This window comes from Paroedura picta, chromosome 1, assembly GCF_049243985.1.
Source record: "Paroedura picta isolate Pp20150507F chromosome 1, Ppicta_v3.0, whole genome shotgun sequence".
NCBI classification, from domain to species: Eukaryota; Metazoa; Chordata; class Lepidosauria; order Squamata; family Gekkonidae; genus Paroedura; species Paroedura picta.
Window position 1 is genome coordinate 16,281,154 of NC_135369.1, and position 14,868 is coordinate 16,296,021.

Consider the following 14,868-nt stretch of genomic DNA (forward strand, 5'->3'; position numbering starts at 1 on the left):
TAGCAGGTAATATGGAAGTCCACAGCCTGGAGCAGCCTTTCTCAGCTTTTTTACTGTTGAGAAACCCCTGAAACATTCTTCAAGCTTCAAGAAACCCCAGAAGTAGCACAATGGCAAAGAATGTGGTTGGGAAGCAGAGCTAAGGACACGCCCATCTGGGGCCCCTCCCCTTCCCATTCCCTCCAGGCCCATCATTGGTCACTTTGGGAGGAGTGGGTGGGTCAACATGGCCATATACAGTCATACTGTTGAGAAACCCCTGAAACATTCTTCAAGCTTCAAGAAACCCCAGAAGTAGCACAATGGCAAAGAATGTGGTTGGGAAGCAGAGCTAAGGACACGCCCATCTGGGGCCCCTCCCCTTCCCATTCCCTCCAGGCCCATCATTGGTCACTTTGGGAGGAGTGGGTGGGTCAACATGGCCATATACAGTCATATCGCCCAATCAATGTTTAATGAATTTAAAATAAATATATGTGATTCACTCCCACTCATTTAGGAAATCGTTCCAGGGCCAACACAAAGCCCCAGGGTTTCACGAAACCCTGGTTGAGAAAGCCTGCCCTGGAGTGTCACTGCCAGTCTGAGCAGACAAGGCTGACCAGCATAGATCAATCGTCCATCTTGGTAGAAGGCAGCTTCATGCGGGTTCACATATGTGCCATGAAGATGCCAGGTTAAATCCGCAGCATCTGCAGTTAAAAGAACCAGGTAGTAGACAATGTGAAAGACCCTGCCCTGGGACCCTGGAGAGCCTCTGCCATTCTGAGTAGGCAGTACAGATGCTTATGGACCAATGTTCCAATTAGGTATAAGGTGCGTGTTCAATTGGGTGCATTCCGGTGCATACACACAAGGCAAACATCTGGAGAAAAGGTGTGTATAAGCCCTGACCAAATTTCTGGGCTCTGCTCTCAGCAAACTTCTTGAATCCCTCCAGGTTAGAACTTTTCTCTCCCTTCTGACTTCCAGCTAATAGGGTTTGGTTAATTACCCCAGAAGGTAATTGTTGTCTCTTGTTGTGCATCTCCCGAGTGTGAATGATGACGGGGAGGAGGGGGATTGCTCCCTCCCGAGAAAGAGAAACGACCTCGAAAACAAACTCATTAAGTCAGTGAATCCTGGAACTGATTATTAATGGAACGTCACAGGGAGAAAACAGCAGAATCTCCTGGGGAATAGGAGTTGCGGACAAGGCTTTGCCAAACAGTTTGCGTATTCAAATGGCTTCTGTCCTTTTCACCCCTATCCGATGGACAACTGCTGGGGGTTAAAAGCTGGCATTAAAAACGTAGCTCGCCAAGCAGCCTCTATTCTCAGAGTATATTTACAACCAGCTGAGGCCAGCTGAGACCTTTAGAAAAGACCTGTATTAAATTATGGAGGCCAGGCGGGGACTTGACTTGCAAAGAATTAAATCTTGGGGACTGGCTGCCACGGGATGGAGTGATGGCCCCGCGAACTTCTGTGTCTATAAAGTACCGTCAAGTTGCAGCCGATTTATGGTGATGCCAGCAAAGGGCTTTCAATGCAAGGGAGAAGCAGGGGTGGTTGGCCATGGCCTTACTCTGCAGAGCCTTCCCTGGTGGTCTCCCATCCAGGCATTGACCCTGCTTAGCTCCCAATGTATAATGACCCTAGCAAGGGGCTTTTGAGGCAAGGGAGAAGCAGGGGTGGTGGGCCATTCCTTCTTCTGCAGAGCCTTCCCTGGTGGTCTCCCTTACAAGTACTAATCAGGACTGACCTTGTGTAGCTTCCAAGGTTGGACTATACATGCCACCTTCCTTCCTTCCTCCCCACCAACTTGGAAGGTTTTTAAAGGGGAGTGGATAAAATCACAGAGGATGGGAAATCTATTCTCCTCAGTACCAGAGGCAATGTCCCTCTTTCTATCAGTGGCCAGTAGAGGTGTACATTTGGCTGATCTGAGCTGGGGGGAAAAACCTTATAGGTATTTTTGGGATATCCTTTCAGCCGGATACTGATCAGGCTGAATTTCAGCTATCCAAAATGGACAAGCCTGAAAAATCCCCAAAATATTTAGGATTCGGGGGGACTGCCAGCTAGCCCTTTAAACACTATTTAAAAGCCCTTCAATGCCCTTTAAAAAGTGCTTAAAGGGATTGCAGTACCTTTCAATGCCTTCTGGGTGAACTCTCAACTCAGAGAAAACATTTAAAGGCACTACAAGGCCTTTAAATGCTTTCAGAGTTCACTTCAAGCTGAAGTTGTGGCTTGAAGAAAGCATTTAAAGGGGCTGCAATCACTTTAAAAAACTCTCCCCCCCATTACAAATAATGGAGTATAGGGTCACTTTCTTTGGGGTCACATAGAATTGGACTCCCAGTTCCAATCGTTTTCAAACTTGGGGGGTGGTGTTTGTTTTAAGAGAGGCACCAGTAACTATTTTCCAAATTTGGAGCCTCTACGTTTAAAAAAGCCCTCTCCCCAACAGCCCCAAAGAGATTCTCCATTATATCCAAGGAGGATCACTGACTATTATGGTCCCCATAAAGTATAATGGAATCAGGAAAAATCTCATATGAAGCTGCCTTATACTGGATCAGACCACAGGTACATCAAGGTACTGGCAGCACTCTCCGATGTCTCAGGCAGAAGTCTTCCACATCCCCTACAACGTGGTCCTATTTGCTGGCAGAGTAATTAACATGGGGATAGAGCACAACTTGATTAAAGATCAGATAAAGGTTTATTTGGAAACTAACATACTTGATGGGACAGAGGAGGAGAGGCAGAGACTGGTTCCTAAGCAGCTGACAGAGAGGGTAAGACTGACTGCGGCTTTTCTGAGAAACGGGAAATTGCCCTGAGCGCAGCAATCTGAGACAGGCAGGAGGAGGAGGAGGAGGAGGAGGAGGAGGAGGAGGAGGAGGAGGAGGAGAAGAAGAAGAAGAAGAAGAAGAAGAAGAAGTTTCTTGTACCCCCTTTTTACTACCCAAAGGTGTCTCAAAGTGGCTTACAGCCATCTTCCCTTCCTTTCCCTACAGCAGACACCCTGTGAGGTGGGGCTCAGAGCTCAGATAGAACTGTGTCTGGCCCAAGGTCATCCAGCTGGCTACATGCTCTTAACCACGACACCAGCTGGCTCTTAACAGAGAAGAAAAGGTGCTAACCTCAGTATCATCTCGGGGAATTTTCTTTGTACTCCAGACATTGCCTGTCCAACACTCTTAACTGGAGATGGCAGGCATTGATCCTTGGACCTTCTGGATGCAAAGCAGAGGCTTTCTCACTAGGCCATGACTTTCCCCCCTGAGTCACAAAAACATCTTTTGCTGCATCTGTTGAGAGCCCTTAACTGGAAATGGAACCTGGGGCTCTTTGCATGCAAAGGATCTTCCACTGGCGACAAAGACATAGGAAGAAAGGTTGGCAGAGCTTGGTCTGTTTAGCCTAGAGACGACTGAGAGGGGATCTGATAACCATCTTCAAGTATTTAAAAGGCTGCCATATAGAGGATGGAGCAGAATTGTTCTCTCTTGCCCCAGAGGGACAGACCAGAACAAATGGGATGAAATTAATTCAAAAGTAATTCCATCTAAACACCCGGAAGAAGTTCCTGACAGTTAGAGCGGTTTCTCAGTGCAACAGGCTTCCTTGGGAGGTGGTGGGTTCTCCATCTTTGGAAATTTTTAAACAGAGGCTGGAGAGCCATCTGATGGAGACGCTGATTCTGTGAAGATTCAAGGGGATGGCAGGTTACAGTCGATGAGCGATTGGGATGTAGTGTCCTGCATAGTCCAGGGGGTTGGACTAGATGATCCATGAGGTCCCTTCCAACTCTATTATTCTATGATTCTATGATTCTATTTCTATGATTATTTAATAGTCTAAGAAACTGCCTTGTGCAGAGGCGGATCAGGGGACTTGCCTTGCAATGAATTAGACCATTCATGCATCTAACTCAATATTTTCTGCTCTAACAGGCAGGGGCTCTCTCTGCAGCACCTTGCTTGCTCACCAGAGAGCTTTTGAGTAGCTGGAAATGCTGGGGATTGAATTTAGGGCCTTCTGTGTGCAAAACTGGTACACTTCCACTGAGCCACAGCCCTTCCGGAGAGCCTGAAAGCACATGAATCTGCCTTATACCTTTGGTCCATTGCTGGTCATGCTGATCAGCAGAGAAAGGTCTTTTCCAATATCTACAGCCAGAGACCTAACTGGAGATTTTGGGAGATGGCAAATGGAATTTTCTGCACGGAAAGCATATATAATACCAGGTCACTGAGGTGAAGAAGCTAGCATATTCCCATCTGCCAGAGTTCTGGATAATTAATGCAAAGGTAAGGCGATGCCAAAAGGAAGAAATATTTAAACATGTTTATAGCAAATTAGATAAGTGGGCCATCTACCTTCTTTTTGCCTGTTCTGACTAACTATCTAGACCTCAAGCAGACAGAAATATTTCTTAGTACCTGATACCTGTGACACCTGGAAATTTTAAGGACTAGAGCTGATGTCACTTGGATCACTTCGGCATGTGGGAGGACAGGTAGTTGTGAGTTCCTGCTTTGTCCCTGGAGGTCTTTTCCAACTCTATGATTCTTTTACATGGAAATCTGATGCTCCAGCTGGGGCACAGCCTTGACTCTCCATTATACTGGAGCATTTGCCTCATTATATTCAAACATTAACAAGGACGGACTCATTGCCACTAAAGAAAGCCAGACTGAAAACAGAAAACAAATTAATCTAGAGACCGTTTTGGCAGAGTCAGTCTACATAAATGACATAAGAGACTTTTTATCTTCTTATACTTAATTAAGCCACTGGATAGATTCTGTCTCTCCTTTGTTACAATTTTGGAATAGTCCCCTTTTTTCGTGCAGCACTTGGGGATTTAACTCCGGCAGGCATAGTGTAATGGCTAGAGCATCAGATTATAATTTGTGAGAACCATGTTTGAACCCCTGCTCTTCCAGGAAGCTGGAAGACAGCATGGTGTAGCAGTTAAGAGTGGTGGCTTCTAATCTGGCGAGCCGGCTTGATTCCCCGCTCCTCCACATGCAGCCAACAGGGTGACCATTGGCCAGTCAGAGTCCTGATAGTGCTGTTCTCACAGAGCAACCATATCAAGGCTCTCTCAGCCCCACCTCCCTCACAGGGTGTCTGTTGTGGGGAGAGGAGAGGAAGGCAATTGGAAGCCGCTTTGAGACTCCTTTGGGCAGTGAAAAGCGGGACATAAAAACCAGCTCATTCTTCTTCTTTGGCAGCCATTTTGTGGCGGCCATTTTGTGGCTGCACTCAATGCACTGCGTCAGAATTCCAAAGGTGCCCCTTGGCTCAGAATGTTTGGTGACCCTTGCCTTGGACCGTTGGTAGTGAAACGTGCCATCAGTCCAGTTGACTTCCAGCAATGTCCATTGCCTGCCTCCACATCGCAAGCCCTGGAGTCCCTTGGAGGTCTCCCAGCCAAGTATTGACTGGGACCAAACCTGCTGAATTTCTGAGATCTACCCAGATTGGCCTAGACTTGTCAGCCCTGAGCCAGTGGTCCTTGCCTAGCGTGAGTTATCCAAATACACGCCGGGTGGGAATACCTTGTTATGATTGTTTTTTACAATTTTAGCTGCAGCAAAAACAAAAAGTCACAAGGGACGCTTGTTTATCAAAACCCTGTGCAAAAAAATAGTGGCTTACCTAGGGTTTCACATATCCACCTCATTAGAGCTGGCTCAGATGCCTGGACCAAGGCAATACAGAGGGGACAGGATAGCCCTCTTTAAGTATTTGAAAGGTTGTCACTTGGAGGAGGGCAGGATGCTGTTTCTGCTGGCTGCAGAGGAGAGGACACGCAGTAATGGGTTTAAACTTCAAGTACAACGATATAGGCTAGATATCAGGAAAAAATTTCACAGTCAGAGTAGTTCAGCAGTGGAATAGGCTGCCTAAGGAGGTGGTGAGCTCCCCCTCACTGGCAGTCTTCAAGCAAAGGCTGGATACACACTTTTCTTGGATGCTTTAGGATGCTTAGGACTGATCCTGCGTAGAGCAGGGGGTTGGACTGGATGGCCTGTATGGCCCCTTCCAACTCTATGATTCTATGATTCCATGAATAACGCCACTCCTCCAGTGTCATCTCCAGGACCACCCCAAAGTCTCCAGGCCGGCCCTGCAGCTTCAACCTGGCATGGGGTCACTGGATCAGCGTTTATAACTTCACACTTATGCTACACAGAGCATCTTCCCAAAATAGTCCTCCAATCCTGGTGCCTGCTTGTATCAGACATTGTTCTATCAAGGATATAAAGTCACAGCGACCTAGAATCTGAATCCAAACGTAATTTCTTCACAAACCGCTTCCCCCATGTTCCATGATAAATAAACGTTTATATAACAAACAGTATTTCTGAATACAAAAGAGAGAGATCAGATCACGGTAACCAACACAAAACTAAAGCCAATTTCCGATAAGGGTATGATCAGTCAGAAGGTTGTGATCCTTCCCTGTAAGGCCACTCCATCGGCCTGAGTCATCCAGAACAGGGCAACTGGAAAACTACTTATGAGTGCTTTAGGATGCTTTGGGCTGATCCTGCGTTGAGCAGGGGGTTGGACTAGATGGCCTGTCTGGCCCCTTCCAACTCTATGATTCTATGATTCTGTGATTCTATGAATAATCCTGAGGGACGGAGGCCCTTTACACACGTGCAAAAGAGGCACATGCACTCACAAGGTACTAGATGGCCTGTGTGGCCCCTTCCAACTCTATGATTCTGTGTGATTCTGTGCTTTGTTTCAAGTGGCCGACATCCCAGAAATTCAACATACAGGATTGACTCGAGATAAATCGAACTATTGAAAAGCAGCAGATATTCAGTGTCTGAGGGTGTTCTGCTCAACCTTCACTAATTGGCATTGTGGAGAGGGGGGGATAGAATGGGTAATGTCAAAATCTGCCCTCTCCCCCCACAAGGTTTGGTGCCTGGGGATCCACCAGAATCTTGCAGATTTGCACACCCGGGAAAAGATCACCAGGGAACAATTGTTGTGTTTTTAGAGCCCTGGAGAGCTGAGCAAACAAACAAAGTCCCTTTCTCCGGAGACAAAAGTACAGAAAAGAGACCCCCAATCCAATGAGAGTCCACAGTGCCCTTGGTGAAGGACAGCAAGGGTGGATACACCAAGAGGCAGTAACTGCCACCCTTTATTTAAACAATATTTTATTTTATTTTACCCAAATAAAGGGAAGAAGCGTCATGTAAGGGAGTTGGGGATTGGGGGTGTACATATCTTTTCATTGACAGTCTCGTCTTCAACACACGGTGTATTAATTTCGATAATGTTCATTGCATGACTTGGCATTCTAACAGGCATTTCCAGGATTGCAGAAATTTCTCCGATGACGGGCCAAAATTGGCTGCAGAAATCAAGACCCAAGTGGCCGACCTTCTTATGGACTCCATCTGCAGAGTGGCAGCTGCATAGATAGTCAGGACTGAGGAAATGGCAAGACCACGAATGAACAGGGATGGAGACAGACCTTCCTTCATCCACGGTTGTCCTCTCAGCAACCCCATTCTAGACGGAGAGAACTTAAAGGAGAATGGTAAGTTTTTTCTGAAGCTCTCTTATTTTGAATAAGTCTCTTGGTCGAACCACCTCACCACGTCCTGGCCAACAGGAACTCTCTAGGGGTAGTCAACCTGTGGTCCTCCAGATGTTTGCTGGCAGGGGCTCATGGGAATTGTAGTCCATGAACATCTGGAGGACCACAAGTTGACTACCCCTGCTCTAAGACATGTCAGCCAAACGTCTCTGTGAAGATCTGCTACCAGAGATCATTCAGAAACTGGGACCACAAAGCAGTTTCTGGTGGCTTCCAAATGTTTCCTGGCAGGAGATGCTGGGGTTCTTGAAGGTCATGAGGGAGCATGCCAATTCGTTCAGGAAATACATTTCTATGAGTCAATGTGCCTTGTTTCAGAGCCCTGGGGCAGGATAACCTAAGGGAAAATATCTGCAGGTAGTAGCTCAAGGAAAGCGTTGACCCAGGCACTGCAGCAGTGGAAAATGCAAACTGGATGTGAGAGATTATTAGGAAAGGGGCTGAACATAAAATGGCTGATATTTTAATGTCCTTGCATAGATCTATGGTGCAGCCTCATTTGCAGGACAACCTTTCTGATCCTTCAAGTGACCCATCCTGTCCCCTCTCACCCTCCTCTTCAACAGACTGAACTTTCCCAAGTCCCTCAGCCTTCCCTCACAGGGCTGGGTGTCCAGGCCCCGGATCATCCCCGTCACCCTCCTCTGCACCCTCTCCATTTTGCCCACAGCCCTTTTGAAGTGAGGCCTCCAGAACTGCACACGGGTCTCCAGGGGGGATATACCAATGCAGTATACAGCAGGACTATGCCGCCTTGTGATTTTGATGTGATGCCTCTGTTGATAGAGCCAATGACTGCGTTTGCCTTCTTCAAATCCGCCTTCAGCCTAGAAGCTCACTGGGTGATTGTGGGGGACAGTCGCTTTCTCTTGGCCTCACTCCAATCCTCAGGGCTGTCTCAGGAACAGAATGGAAGATGGAGGGGCCACGTATCCCACTCTGGATTCCTCCATGGAGTCCAGAGTGTTGTATGTGATGAAATATTAGCCTCTCCAGACTCAGTGAAATGGCAACTGTCTCAGAGAAGGCCTGCCCTCCCTCAGAGTCTTCATAAGGCAAGTACAAGCACTGGGTTGTTTATGAAGTCCAACTCACAGACACGATGAAGCACCTTTTGGTCCATATATTTAAGAAGAGGTTAGTTTTTATACCCGGCTTTTCACTGCCCAAAGGCATCTCAAAGTGGCTTCCCTTCCTCTCTCCACAACAGACACCCTGTGAGGTAGATGGGGCGGAGGGAGCTCTGACAGAACTGCTCTGCGAGAACAGCTGTAAGAGGACTGTGACTAGCCCAGCATCACCCAGCGGGCTGCCTGTGGAGGAGACGTGAGGAATCAAGCCCGGCTCCCCAGATTAGAAGCCGCTGCTCTTAACCACTACACCAAGCTGGCTTTCAGTATACCGAGCCAAGCAGCCACCCTGTGAGGTTGGTAGGGCTGAGGGAAGCCCTGACAGAACTGCTCTGTGAGAACAGCTCTAACTGGATTGTGACGAGCCTAAGGTCCCCCAGGAGGCTACCTGGAGAGGAGCAGGGAATCAAAGCCGGCTCGCCAGATTAGAAGCAGCCGCTGTTAACCACCCCAACACACTGGCGTATCTTTTTCTGTGACCGACAGCCTTTCCCTCCTGCACTGGCCAGGGTCCACCCACTGAAACATGATGATCCCTATCCCAAGCCTTTCACGATCAAACCAGGGGAAACCAAGCATTGGGCCTGTTGTTTGGCTGAACTCTCTTATGCCTGGTGGTTGATTGTCACTGGGGAAGGATTCACAGAATCTTTGCCTTCCGTTTCTGAGCGGGCTGACAATTAAAACGACTTCAAGCTGACAATTAAAACGACTTCATGTTCACTTCTCCGCTGTGAAGACATCTGTTCTTGCCAGCTGCATGGGTTCCTCAGGGCCTGGACTTTGGAATGCGGTTTGCTGTGTACTTTCTTTTGTGTGTCATGATCCGTCTAGCACAGAAGAAGAAGGAGAAGGAGAAGGAGAAGGAGAAGAAGAAGAAGAAGAAGAAGAAGAAGAAGAAGAAGAAGGAGAAGGAGAAGGAGGAGGAGGAGGAGAAGGAGAAGGAGAAGGAGAAGGAGAAGGAGGAGGAGGAGGAGGAGGAGGAGGAGGAGACGGAGAAGGAGAAGGAGAAGGAGAAGGAGAAGGAGGAGAAGGAGAAGGAGGAGAAGGAGAAGGAGAAGGAGAAGGAGAAGGAGAAGGAGGAGAAGGAGGAGAAGGAGGAGAAGGAGAAGGAGAAGGAGAAGGAGAAGGAGAAGGAGAAGAAGAAGAAGAAGAAGAAGAAGAAGAAGAAGAAGAAGAAGAAGAAGAGCTTTCCACTACACTGAGGAGCCTCAAAAGGGCTGACAATTGCCTCCCCTTCCTCCCCCTGTGAGGTGGGTGAGGCTGAGAGAGCTGTGAGAGAACTGGGACTCACCCAAGATCAGCCAACTGCATGTGGGGGAGTGGGGAATTGAGCCCGTTTGATTAGAGTGCCGCCACTGCTTTGCCAAGAAGGAGTCTGCTTTGACTGGAAACCCAAGCAGAAGGCCTTTCCCAGCATTGCTATATCAAAGACCACTTTAAGAAGATATATTCGGGGCTGAAGGTGAGACTTGTGGAGCTAAACCCCATCTTAGAGCTACAGCTGGTCCCTATTTGATGGGGTGGGGTCAGGGCATTGAATTTCCTTGCCACTTGGACAGCCCTGTATTTAGCTCTGGTATTCTGCCAGAGGAAGGAAGAAGCAGGCTACAGTGCCCCTGAGTTCCAGTGTGGTGTCCTGGTTGAAAGCGGCAGCTTCTAATTTGGTGAGGCAGGTTTGATTTCCCGCGCCTCCCCATGCAGCCAGCTGGGTTACCTTGGACTAGTCACAGTCCTCGTATAGAGCTGTTCTCACTGAGCAGCTCTGAGAGAGCTCACTGTCAGAGAGGAGAGGAAGGGAAGGTGATTGTAAGCTGCTTTGAGACTCCTTCGGGTAGAGAAAACCGGCATATAAGAACCAACTCTTCTTCTTCTTCAGTAATACCAGGGCTCTCTCAGCCTCACCTCCCTCACAGGGTGCCTGTTGTGGGGAGAGGAAAGGGAAGGAGATTGTAAGCCACTTTGAGACTACTCCGGGTAGAGAAAAGGCAGGGATAAAAACCAACTCTTCTTCTTCTCACCTTCAGAAGGGGCTATGGTTATTTTAGGTTAGACAGGTCAGGTCCCTAAACTTCCTGTTCACTCTCTGATCTTTTGTGACTGTCCCCTTTGAAGTTGGTCTTCTTCTGGTCTTTTTCCATCTTCTTTTACAGCTCTTTGTCACTCCCAGGAAGGCTCTCCAGCTTTAGCATCCATGTCCTCAACTCCCTGCATCCTAGATAGATAGCCCAGAATAAGGATTTGATTGCTCTATCCAGTCATGGTTTTCCTATAATAAAGTAGTTATATTAGACTGTAGAAGAATTGCCTACCAGATTATTTGTATGTTGTTTTCTTGCCAATACTCATACAAGACTCAGACCAAGATGTATGAGGAAAGGTTGAGGGAGCTTGGTCTGTTTAGCCTGAAGTGAAGACGACTAAGAGGTGATATGATAACCATCTTCAAATACCTGAAGGGCTGTCATAGAGAAGATGGAGCAGAGTTGTTTTCTGTTGTCCCAGAGGGACGGACCAGAACCAGTAGATTGAAATAAATTCAAAAGAATTTTCGGCTAAACATCCGGAAGAAGTTCCTGACAGTTCAAGTGGTTCCTCAGTGGAACGGGCTTCCTCAGGAGGTGATGGGTTCACCTTCTTTGGAAGTTTTTAAGCAGAAGTTAGATAGTCTTGTGACAGAAATGCTGATTCTCTGAATTTAGGCAGATTGTGGGTGGGCAGAAGGGACTGTGTCCACACTTGACTCTTGTGGCCTTTTCTTGCATGCCCAGGGAAATGTTGATCACCACTTTGGGGTCGGGAGATGAATTTCCTCCAGGCCAGACTGGAGAAGGGAATCTGTTTTTTTGGAGGGCATTATCTGCACATGGAATTTGGGTCACTGTGGGTGGACAGCTAGTTGTTAATGCCCTGCATTCTGCAAGAGGTTGGACTAGATGACCCCAGAGTTCCCTTCCAACTCTATCCTTAACACGCCCGCGGCGCTGGCGCCGCGGAATAAATAATTCGTTAAGGGCTTGGTGGGAGGGCTTTGTCCGTGATGAGGAAGGGGCCTGATGAGGAAGGGCCCTTCCTCCGGACAGACCATTGGCCCGGCCGATTCCCACCCTGCTCACAAGGAAGCAAGTGCAAGCCGCGCAGAGTGCGGCTTGCAGTTGCTCCCTTGATGGCGGCCTGACGCGTCGGGAGGCGCAAAGCGCCTCCGACACTGTCAGGCCGCCGGCAAGGGAGCTCCCAGCAGCCGCGCTCAGCGTGACTGCCGAAGGCTTCCTGGTCTAGCGCCCGCTGTATTTAGATTACAGCGGGCTTGATTACTAGTGATTCTATAATTGTACATTCTACAAGAGAGACAGCTTGATGTGGAGCAGTCTTTCTCAACTAGGGTTTCATGACAATCCTGAAAGGATTTCTCTGATCGGGTGGGAGTTAATTAATTTTTAATATATTTTTTAAAATTTATCAGGAGATATGACCATATTGACCATACTGGCCCACCGACCCTCCTCCCAAAGTGATGGGCTTGGAGGGGGTGGGAAGAGATCTGGCTCTCTATGTGGGCATGTCCACATCTATGCTTCCCAACCATATTTGATGGATTTAAATTTGAATAGGCTGCCTAAGGAGGTGGTGAGCTCCCCCTCACTGGCAATCTTCAAGCAAAGGTTGGATACACACTTTTCTTGGATGCTTTAGGATGCTTAGGGCTGATCCTGCGTTGAGCAGGGGGTTGGACTAGATGGCCTGTATGGCCCCTTCCAACTCTATGATTCTGTGATTCTATGAAATTCCAAATTCAATTCCAAATCCCTCATCATCCAATTAATGCTTTCAGAAAAGGACCCCATTAAACTTTCCAGTGTAGCTGATGCCCTTGGAAGCATGTTCCGAATAAATTAGGTTTGCTAGTGCGGGATCGTAGTATGGTCTAATGCATTTTGTTTCCTTGGATTGTGATTGTGTATGCCGATAAAGGTTTTCTGAGTCTGAGTCTTCCCAACCATATTCTACACCAGGGGTAGTCAAACCTGTGGTCCTCCAGCTGTTCGTGGACTACAATTCCCATGGGGCCCTGCCAGCAAATGCTGGCAGGGGCTCATGGGAATTATAGTCCATGAACAGCTGGAGGACCACAGGTTGACTACCCCTGTTCTACACGATCATGCCACTTCTAGGGATTCTCAAAGCCTGAAGAATGTCTCAGGGGTTTCTCAAGGGTAAACAGGTTGCAAAAGGCCGGTATCGTGGTTAAGAGTGGTGGCCTCCAATCTGGAGGACCAGGTTTGATTCCCAGCTCCTCCATATGCAGCCAGCTGGGTGACCTTGGGCTTTTCACGGTTCTCTCGGAGCTCTCTCAGCCCTCCCCCAGCTCACAGGGTGTCTGTTGCAGGGAGAGGAAATGTAGGCCACCATCCAAAGCAGAAGCTGTATGGTTGAGCTCCAGGCCCTCTGATGATAATTAACATCAGCTTGAATGCAGAGGATTGTGTCCTATGACATGACTCCAGATCCAGCTTCCAATTCTCCTTGCAATCTCTGGCGCTCTCCCCTGCCTTCTAGTCTCCATGGCGCATAGTCCTAACTTGGTTTCATTTGTCCTCTTCTCAGCAACTCACCTGTCTAACAGCTGCAACGTTGATGAGCTGAGGATGCTGTTCGGATGCTGAAACGGAGCCACACCCACCATGCAGGGCTCCAACCAGACCAAGGTCACCGAGTTCATCATCGTGGGCTTCCCCAACACCCAGAAAATCAACCCGTTCCTCTTCTTTTTGCTCCTCCTCATCTACCTGTTCACAATTGTCGGCAACCTGCTCATTTTCACCATCATCCGTACCGATTTCAGGCTCCACACACCGATGTACTTTTTCGTCAGTGTCTTGTCCTTCTTGGAGGTCTGGTACACGGCCACCACCATCCCCAAGATGCTCACCAACCTGCTCAGTGAGAGGAAGAGGATCTCGTTTGCTGGCTGCCTCCTGCAAACTTACTTCTTCCATTCGCTGGGAGCCACTGAGTGCTACCTGCTCACAGCCATGGCCTACGACAGGTACTTGGCTATATGTGACCCACTGAGGTACCCAACCCTCATGAACATGAAGGTGTGTGTTCGACTGGCCACTGGGTGTTGGATTTGTGGCTTCATCTGTCCTGTCTCTGAAGTTATCTTAGTATCCAAGTTGCCCTTTTGTGGTCCCAACAGGATAGAACACATCTTCTGCGACTTCCCACCCCTGCTCAGCTTGGCCTGCAAAGACACATCCATTAATGTCTTGGTGGACTTCGTGGTCAACGCCTTCATAATCCTGGTGACCTTTCTGTTCATCATGATCTCCTACGTGAAGATCATCCAGTCTATCCTGAGGATCCGCACAGCTGAAGGCCGCAAGAAGGCCTTTTCTACCTGTGCCTCCCATCTGATTGTGGTCTTCCTCTTTTTTGGAAGTATCATCTTTATGTACGTAAGGCTGAAGACCAGTTATTCCTTGCACTACGACAGAGCCTTTGCTGTGATCTATGCTGTCCTGACTCCCCTGGTCAACCCAATCATCTACAGCTTGCGGAACAAAGAGATCCTAAAAGCAATAAGGAGAAGAATACACCTGAAGAGCTGTGACAGAAGTCCTGTGCACTGAATTTGACTGGGAGGAGCCCAAAAGTCTGGCATTTGAAACAGAACTCTGTTCCTATCTTGGGGTCTTTCTGCATTCTTATTTTCTACACTTGTAAGTTCCTGTTTCGGGGGGGGGGGTACTGTTCCATATATGCTTTGCACCCTCTGCTGGTCAATTAGATCAGTGGTCCCCAACCTGCGGGCCGCGGCCCGGTGCTGGGCCGCGAAGGCCATGGCGCCGGGCTGCGGCTCCCTCTCCCCGCCCCCCCCCGCAGTAAAAAACTTCCCAGGCCGCAAGCTTGCGGCCCGGGAAGCTTCTTACTGCGAGAGGGCGGGGAGAGGGAATCAGGGCCGGGCCGCGCGGCTGTGTGGGCGTGGCCCGATGCGCGGGCGTGGCCCGTGCAGCTGCGGCCCGTGGGTGCGTCCCGCTGTGCGGGCACGGCCCGTGGGCGTGGCCCGCGGGGGCGCGGCCTGATGAGCGGGTGCGGTCCGTGGGG

General features: G+C 48.8%; 1 protein-coding gene across 1 annotated transcript; it reads left to right on the forward strand.

The window, feature by feature from the left end:
* Positions 1–13,442: 13,442 nt before the first annotated feature.
* Positions 13,443–14,418, forward strand: LOC143832158 (olfactory receptor 6N2-like). The gene has a single exon (XM_077326149.1). It carries the CDS (start codon positions 13,443–13,445, stop codon positions 14,391–14,393), a length of 951 nt encoding a protein of 316 aa, XP_077182264.1. The 3' UTR covers positions 14,394–14,418.
* Positions 14,419–14,868: the final 450 nt, after the last annotated feature.